We start from the raw sequence: 9,616 nt of genomic DNA on the forward strand, positions 1-9,616 counted from the left end.
GTGCGTTAACCCTCATGCAGTCTTCCTGATCAGGAATTAGAGGAGCATTGGTACAGATTCTGAGACTAAAGTATCTGCTGCCTTCAACTTTTCACAGGTCAGCCAAATGGGAAATGAAAGCTACTGGATAAATCCCAGCATGTAAAGATTTCCAACTCATCATCATGTCTTTCACCTTGCATCCTTCTATAATGGCTCGCAAAGAAAAAGCGGAGTTCAGCATCCCACGCAGCTTAAGTTATATCAATAACCTTTACCAACATGCACAATTGGCAGAAGGATTTGGTGGGCCAAGAGTTTCCTTTATCAAAGAGCAACATAGATCAAGCCGGCCGCCTCGGACAGAGAAAAAGGTGAGCAACAGCTGCGATCCAGAACTGCGGCCTATTATGCGGCGCAGAACTAAATCTCTGCCTAGTTCTCCGGAGAGAAAGAGTGCTGCCAAATGTCGGCCTCAGTGCCATAAAGTCAGGTTTGCTGATTCACTTGGCTTGGAGTTGGCTGAAGTGAAGGTATTCAACACTGGTGACAACCCATCCATCCCTCTCCATGTTCTCTCCCGGTTATCCATCAACTCGGACTTGTGTTGCAGTCAAGATTTCGAAGTTTCCATCCAATATTTGGAGCCCGACTTCAAACACCCTGTGGAGTGTGGAGATTTTCTGGAGCGTCTGCATCAATATTGTGTCTGCTTAGAGCAAGTTACCAGCTCGGAGGAGCTTGGCATTTCTGGCACCATTCGAGTGGTAAATCTTGCCTTTGAGAAAATGGTTTTAGTGAGGTATTCATTCACCAACTGGAAAACTCATTATGAAGCAAAAGCTACTTGGCAAAACAGCGACATCACGGTTGTTCCAGCCACAGATGTATTTTCCTTTGTTATTCCATTACCACCCTTCCTCCAGCAAATTTGCTCTGTGGTACAATTTGCCATAAGGTACCAGGTTGCTGGCAAAGATTATTGGGATAACAACTATGGGAAAAATTATTCCTTTATATCAAAAAGCCATAGACTTAAAATGCCGAAAGACTGTGAGCAGAGTTGGATCCATTTTATCTAATGTATTCAATCTACTACTGGAGAAAATGGCCCGGATACAATAATGTGTGCTTAGGTTTGTAGCCCGCGGCTTCTGAGGTCACACAGGATCATCACTCACAATCTAGAATAAGCCGTGTCATTGACAGCACTGACTGATCAGGTGGATGGAGCTGCTGGACTGAACACTGGGGTTTGCACATGATTTTACATGCCTGCTGTAACTTGCTGTCAAGGAAATATTTGTTGAATGGTGTTGCTTGGTTATAGTTAGATAAGTCTATAGCAGCTATAGGTGTTTAATAATTTGTGATAAATATGTCAGATATGTGCTTTAATTAAAGGGAACATTGTGCATACATAGGGTCTCAGCTAGATGTGCTATTGTAAAATTTTGGTGTCAAATGGCATTCACCAAGACTCCTATTAAAAAATCTGTCTGGTCAGCCAAAACTTCCCTACAGTGATATCAGCTCATTGCTGGAGTTTCAGGGGAAATCAGCTGATCACTAGGACATTGTGTCCAGAGAAGGGGGTGTCTTGTTGACTCACATATTTAAGCCTTATTTATAGGAGGAAAACCCCTTAAACTCAAAAATATGATCTGAAAGAATCATTTCCAGGTAATGTTCATTGCAAAGGTTTCTTCAACAACTATGAGGCAGTTGTGCCTCTTTTTTGATAATTAAATCATCAGATTCAACATATTAGCAATTTCTATTTGTATTATGGAGAAAACATGGGTAGTCTAAAACAAATCTCAGGTTAAAGGGAAACCTTTGATTCATGCTGCCCAAACCACGAGCAGCATGAATCAGAGCCTGGCAGCTAGATATGTTTTTCTCTTAAATTCTGCATTGTTTCAGATACGACATGGTTTGAAGAGCCAGATGGATACTGTAGGTAGAGAGATGAGTTAGTCCGGGTTATCCTCATGCCGCTACAGTTAATTGACAGGTCAATGGCTACGTACAAACATATGATCAATTAGTGTGGGGCGACAAGAAGCCCGATTAGTAAAATCTCTCACTATAGTCCCCAGCCGCCTCCTCAATCTGTTTTCTATGAAACGTCAGAGTGTTTCCGAGAGAAAATACCTGGCTGCAATCGTGCTGCCAGCCTCTGATACATGCTATCCGTGGTTTGGGCAGCATGAATTGAGTGACAGGTCCCCTTTACAGCTACCCATAAACAGTTTCAGGAAAAATCTGAGTAGTGTGAACCATTTCCTACAGTTTGTCTTTACCATGCAAATACCTCAGATGATACAACCAATCAGTATTTTATTACAAATATGATCTTAAACTATGCAAACTATGAAAAGTTTTTGTATTTGTATAGTCCCACTATAAAGCAATGTACAATGTCCCTGCCTATACACAACAATCATAATAAATACAAAGTCTTTACTGCTCCGCAGGGGAAATCCATATATTGCACCTCTATAAAATCTTTAGGACATTGCATATTACAGAATATATACATGTCATCTAACATACACAAATCAGTAGTCACTGATGGTCGTTTGCTTTGGAGCCTACCACTGTGGTTAGAACTAGAGGCCTGTTTGGAGCTGCCAAGACTACATGTTAATAGTCAAGTAGCTTATATATGATATGTGGATAATCCTTGCAGGAAAGGGAGAGAAGGTAGGGCTTTCTGAGCATAATAAGTATGAAATCAAAATGATAATGGCGAGTAAAGTATCTCACCTGATGAAGTTGTGCAGACAGGGCACAACTCCATATATGTGTGTGTTAAGCAAGAGTGGTTGCAGCCGACCTGATGTGCTGTAAGGAAATCCTCCAGGATGGATTCCAGCAGAAAGCAATCAGAGATGAGGGATCCAGGTCGTAGACGCTCCCAAATAGAAAAAAAAAGTTTAAAAATGTATTTAAAATCGCAGCGCGTTTCAGTTGCCAGCAGCCTTCCTCGTGTGTATGGAAAGCCTCATAATGAGATCATTATCCTTGAGGCTTTCCAGACACCTGGGGAAAGCTGTTCGCAGTCAAAACGCGCTGTAATTTTAGATACGTTTTTAAACTTTTTCTTCACTTTTGGATGATTTTTTTTCTATTGTTTGGGAGTGTCTACCACAGGGATTGCTGATCTATAATCATGTTGCTGCAAACTACAACTGGGACCCCAAATTGTGACTACGTTAAAGCAATGGCTGATAGTTGTTAGATTAATGAAAGTCCAACTACAGGGACCCCCACTGATCACTAGGAGGGAGGAATAAAGGGAGGAACTATGTGATGCACCATGTGCTTTGCACCTTACACAAACATGCCACAGTGTCGTAGTTACATGGCTACATTAACCAATTAGCCTTCTCAAGTATTACCACTTGTTCTGTCACATGTTTAAGGAAAAATCACCCACTTCAAAAGAATTGCTTATAGTATTTGTTTCAGCAATGTAGCATTTCACCGCATAGTGCTATAAGACTAAAGTGGTATTTCCCTTTTAAAGCTTGATCTTCTCAAAGTTTAATCTCCTTACAAAATATCACAACTCCAACATCACCTCTTGCTGTTCCCTGATAGTCTTTGCTGACATAGCTGCAGGGGTGACATCACATCTACGGCACATGACTGCTGCAGCCAATCACTGAGCTGAGCGAACATGACAAATTTGATGGCAAGAGACATTTGAGCTCAGTGATTAGCTGCAGCGGTCATGTGGTGTAGAGGTAAAGGCAACGATGTAACCATGTAAACATAGACTGATGGGAAGCAATGAAGAGGCGGCACTGGAGTGGCCAGTAGGGCTGGTTTTGTTATTTGCACTGTTATTTGCATAGAAAGCTAGCCTTGGGACAACATAAATTTTTAGCCCTTCCACCCAAGACATTAAGTTCTCCATCTTCTCAGCACCACTGCTCTTTCACACATCCGGATATTTTAGTACTGGAAAAAAACAGTACCGGAGATAGCCGTGTGTATGATACGTGTGGCAACAGTGGGCTGCATCAGTATCACAAGTACCAGCACCTGGGAGTCAGCGGTACAGTTAGCGCTGTTCCCAAGTGCCAGGTGCTGAATGCTGCCCTCATCATTGTCCCCTGCCGGCGCCGTGATCAGCGCTAGCAGGGGACAATGTTGATAGTAGTATTCTGCTCCCGCTGTCTCCAAAACCTGTAAAAATAAGAATAAAATAAAAAAATCCATATACTCACCTGTCCAAAGATGAAACAAGTGTCCCACACTGTAATCCAACTGACTACACATGCTGAGGAGCAGAGGAAAATGACCCACTGCAGCGAGCCGGCCACTGCACTGTGCTGAGCTCACTAAGCGGTGTCCTGTCACTCAGTGAGCTCAGCGCAGTACAAGGGCCCGCTTCCTGCAGCGCATCATTCTCCTCAGCGTGTGCGGTTGCCTTAAGCTACCGCAGATGCTGATGCAGAATTGTCGGTCAGATGGATTACAGCGTGGGACAGTATGTCGGACAGGTGAACATTATGGTTGTTTTTTATTTTATTTCTATTTCAAGGGACAATGGCTGCAGGGAATTGGGTGTAAAGGTGAGTTTAATGTTTTTTATTTTATTCTTATTTTACACTTGCTGGACACAGCGTTGTCAGAATACTACTCTCAACATTGTCCCTTGCTCACACTGATCTCAGCATCGGCAGGGGATAATGATGACAGAAGAACGAACTGTACCGCTAATTCCCAGGTGCCAGTACATGTCACATGGATGACGCACGGATGTCATCCGTGTGTCATCTGTGTGCATGTGTGCGGGATGTTTTGCGGCCCGTGCTGTGGGTAAAAAATGGACATGTCAGCGTGTTTTGGCCACGGACACACGGTACAGACCCATTCATTTGAATGGGTCTATGTGTGTCAGTGTCTCCAGTATGTGTGGAATGTGTGGAAACGGACACAACACGTACTCGAAAGACGGATGTGTGAAAGACCCCTAACATTCTTTCGCATGAGAGAACATATGCCCGTCTGACCCCGGCCTTATTGTGACAAAGGGATGTTCTCATGATAGATCTTCACTGCACCGCTCTCCTGCCTAAACAGATGCAACTGTGCCTCTAAAGCAAAGGAGAAGCGTTGCGGGGGCTCTGAAACCTCTTGCAGGCTCCTTGCCTAGGAAATTGGACACATCAGTGGCTGGTATCCTAGGCAATGAGCAGTAAACAATGTAACAAAAAATACTTTATTTCATGATAACAGAGAGGATTTTTAATAAGAGTTACTGTAAATTTGGAAATTTGTTTTTACAAGCACTTTACAATTTTGCACATTTAGGCTAGGGTACTACGAGTGTATAGTCTCTCATCTGAAAGAATCACACTGATTATATAAATGACACTCTGATCAAACTGTGATCATAGTGTGATCTGATTCTCTTGGATGAGAAGATGGAGAAAAACAATTTCTCCATTGTGTGAATCTGTGACAATCAGACTGCACTTAGGTGTCATCCGAGGACAGTCAGATATTTCCCTCGCACTCATTGACTTGTATGACTGAGTGCGATCCAAATATCGGATTAAACTCGGGCTTGCAGTGATTTTTTTCCCCATAATGGGTTTTTCTGAGAAAAAAATCGGACATGTGAACGGCCCCATAGAATAACACTGGTCCAAGTGCGATCCGTTATTTTGTCGGCTCGCACCCGGACAGAAAATAAAGTCATGTGAGCCCTTATGTGGATGAGTAAACCACTTTAACAAGTGGCCAGGTTTAGCGCGGTTTAGAGCTGGTTGTAAAGCATAAAACCTGCACGCTCCTTGACCATAACAAAGGCCATAATGGGACAGCAGGGCGGCTGGTAACTATGCAACGAGCAGCACACAACAGAATTAAAAATCCCTTCACTCTTGAGAACGAAGAGGAATTTTAATAGGAGGTAAATTGAAAGTTGTTAGTTTATACAAGTACTTTGCAATTTTACCCATTTATGAGGATGAGAAAACTGCATTAACGAGTCTGCATGCACATGGAGTATGTATTCACTGATACGAAGGTGTAGCTGGAAGCATCCCTGCTTTGCTTCAAAATCTATACCTATGCCTCCTAATTATTCCTCTCAGGGCGCCTGCAGATGAGCGTATGAAAAATGGTCCAAGTGTCATACAGGAAAATATGACAATTTTTTTTTCTAATTTTCATCAGATTTTCATCCATGTGCCATGCGTATGTTTGTTTTTTATGTCTGTGTTACATCTCTGTGACGTCCGTGTACTATCCGTTTTTATACAACTACTTTAAAACATGTACATGATCACATACAGTTTCTTAGGTTCATAACAGAAATCTATTGGTACAAATTGGATGCCACTATGATGGTCCATGGGGGATCCGATTTTTTTCTCGCATCCATAGACTTGAATTTGTGAGTCTCGGATGAAAGTAGTGCATGCTGCGAATATTTTCCCACGGACTCTCAGACCAAGAAGGATAAACATTCATCTGAACAGACCTACTGAGTAACATGGGTCAGTGAGCTATCAGATTAAAAATCGAATAGCACTTGTCCAATTTCTACGCTCGTCTGCAGGCACCCTAACATGAAGTAGCATGACACCACAATATACTGGACTGGGTCGCAATACATGATTACGCGATTGTGTTATGATATTTTGATAACACTATTGGTTTTAAGAGATATGTAGAAATATAGACAACAGGTGTTGGAGCCAGTAGCAACTACTGAATTAAAACCTCTACAGCTAAACTATCATTTCAGGGGTCACATTAGCGTAGAGCATCGGATGAGATGTGCTAAAGACACTCGGCTCAAACTCTGCTGCGAGTGTGAGCCGAGTGTCATGCTACTGTGCTCCGATTTTCTAGCATGAGAGAGTCGTATCACAGGAGCGGAGGAGACGGAGGAAGTAATTTCTCCATCTCCTCTATTGCCGGAGTCTGTGGTAATCGCACTGCACTCGGATAACACCTGAGTGCAGTCCAATGTTTTGCACGCACCCATAGACTTGTATGGGTGATACGATACCATTATAGAATGCAATCACAGCATGCTGCGATTTTTTTCTCATGTTGACTCGGGATTAGAAAATAAACGCTTATTGGCAATGCTCCATAGTATAACATTGGGCCGAGTGCTATCCGATAAAACATCGGATAGCACTCGTCCGAATTATACGCTGGCTATACGCCAGTCTAGGCGAGCCCTAATAGTTGATTGCACAGTAAAATTAAATAGTAATCTTTCTATGCATGCCTTAAGTACTAGATGCCTATCTGTGTGTTCAGGACAGAAATAATTAGGTACAGTTGTAAGGACAGTTTTCAAAATAGCAAAAGACTATCATTAAAGGGGTATTCCCATCTCCAAGATCCTATCCCAATATGTAGTAGGTGTAATAATAATAATATTAGCAAATACCTCCAATTAGAAATGTAGTATAGTATTTTTGATTCGCTATGCCACTTACCTCATGTGCAGGCATCGCAGGACCTTAGGTATCCACGGTTACGACCACTAGCAGCTATCTAACTAGCTGTCACTTTATCAGTGGACGTAACCATGGATACCTAAGGTCCTGTATTGCCTGCACATGAGGTAAGTGGGATAGCGAATCAAAAATATTATTATTATCATTACACCTACTACATATTGGGATAGTATCTTGGAGATGGGAATACCCCTTTAAAGATGTTATCCTTTTCCGAAAAAGCTTTTTGAGGCTGTTACCTTTAAAAAACAAACCGAGCTTTACTTATCTTCCCCAGGACCAGCTCTGTGTCTCCGCCACAGCTCTATTGCTTGGCTGCAGAGGTGATGTGATGTTAACAGCGCTGCAGTCAGTCACTGAGATCAGCGACTCTGCCGGTGTAGACTGCACAAGCCACTGAGCTCAGTGACTGGCTGACGCACTGGAGACATGACATTACTATTGCAGCCACACAGCAGAGACCTAGGCTGCGTTAGAGACATCGATGAGCTCATTGAAGGCACACAAAGCTTTAAAAGGTAACTCAGACTATGGGAAAATCATTTTTCGAAAGGGGACAGCCCCTTTAAATAAAAGGTCACTGTGAAGAATTCCCCTTACTGCTTCAGCAGCTGAGAAATGTGCTTTGATTTATGAAGGGACGGCTGTTGTGTATAAAATCACAGATCAAACGCTGCCCATGATACATCAGATATTGCCCTGATTATATATACCGGTGTGTACAGGAATCAGATTAACCCTCAACTGGTGAGGTGGGGTTTTTGTCACGCAAATTGTGATGTGGGGTTTCCTATACCCCAGTGTTTAGAAATCTCTTATTTTTACAGAAAATGCAAAGATCACGTTTGTTTTAATCGTTTTCTTATTGGCGATTGATTACACATGAGTATAACAAATTTTTGACACCCACAAATGGATGGAAGCTAGTGAGACACGTATCCTCATACCAGCATTTTTCAAAGAATGGCAGCCGAACAAAAATTCCCTGGGGTGTGGCAAATCCCACCTCACCAGTTGAGGGTTAAGTATATAGAGCGATGCGTCTTTATCAGAAAAATTTACAATGCCTAAACTAAAAATCTGAGTGTTTAGAAATAAAAATAGAAAAAAAAATTGTCATGGTGATTACAGACTCAAAATTGAGAAGGATTTGTCTCTGACCCCTTCATATTCATATGTAAGTCAGTATTATTTCTTTATTGATTTCCTCTTCATCTGATATTCAAGTCAATGGGGCTGAGTTGTAATACTTGACTAATAGGGGTTACGTGGCGACAGTAGTGACACAGGTCACGTGGCAAAGGATCGCTCTGTGCCATTACTGCATTACAACATTATGTACGTAAATGGGGCGGCATTGCAACCCTCAAGGTGATTTTGACAAGTCATAAAAAGGTGTAACCAATTGGATTTTTTGCAATTTGCCTTTTGCGGTTGCAGTACCTCGTGGTTCACAATGAGAACCCATTCACTTTCATTATGCTGCAGTGCAGTAGCAGCAATCTTTGGCTGCGTGACTTGTGTCATGGCGAACGTCACCGTGTACCCACAGCCTAATTTACAAGAGTGATCATGTTTTTGAAAAATACTTTTTTTCACAGAAAATCTTTTAAGCGCCTTGTCATCTCAGTGCTTGACCTCTCATATCATATTACCGTATATTGGCTCTTATGGAGATGGATGTCTGAACAATGCAGTTTACGTGAATGAAGTGTGAGTGGCTGCACTGAGATTAGCATCATGCACAGGAACTGCTGCTTGTGTGACAAAGGTCACAGTACACAGTATTGCCGGCTGATAAAGCAATGGGTAAAGTTCTGAGCGCAGAGGGGAGCGCATTATTCCTCTGTGACAGTGTTTCCTCTCTGAACAGAGTAGTTATTAAATGCTTGTCTTCTGTAAGACTTCTCATTTATAGGAAAATAGGCAAACAGGTTCAGAATTTTGTGTAACTACTACTGCAGTTTGTTCACATGTCACAGTGCAAATCCCTATTCTGTGCAGTACCAGGACATTCACATGTTCTTATTACCTAAAAGGCTTCTGGAGTTATAGAACTTTTGCCAAAAGTGTACAATACAAAATATCAAAAGCTCATAAAGGTACATTAAAGGGTTTTCCCACGAATGAAA

The 9,616-nt window shown here is 42.1% G+C and overlaps 1 protein-coding gene across 1 annotated transcript in view; it reads left to right on the top strand.

Annotated features, from left to right (window-relative positions):
• Positions 1–9,070, top strand: part of PPP1R3D (protein phosphatase 1 regulatory subunit 3D) — a 9,333-nt gene extending 263 nt beyond the window's left edge. Inside the window, exon 2 of the mRNA XM_073683027.1 lies at positions 98–9,070. Coding sequence (XP_073539128.1) covers positions 165–1,061 — 897 coding nt within the window. The 5' untranslated portion in view covers positions 98–164 and the 3' untranslated portion in view covers positions 1,062–9,070. The remainder of the gene's footprint in view (positions 1–97) is intronic.
• The last annotated feature ends 546 nt before the right edge of the window (positions 9,071–9,616 follow it).

Source organism: Phyllobates terribilis, unplaced genomic scaffold, assembly GCF_046119375.1.
Source record: "Phyllobates terribilis strain yellow unplaced genomic scaffold, ASM4611937v1 Scaffold_5__5_contigs__length_657084704, whole genome shotgun sequence".
NCBI lineage: Eukaryota > Metazoa > Chordata > Amphibia > Anura > Dendrobatidae > Phyllobates > Phyllobates terribilis.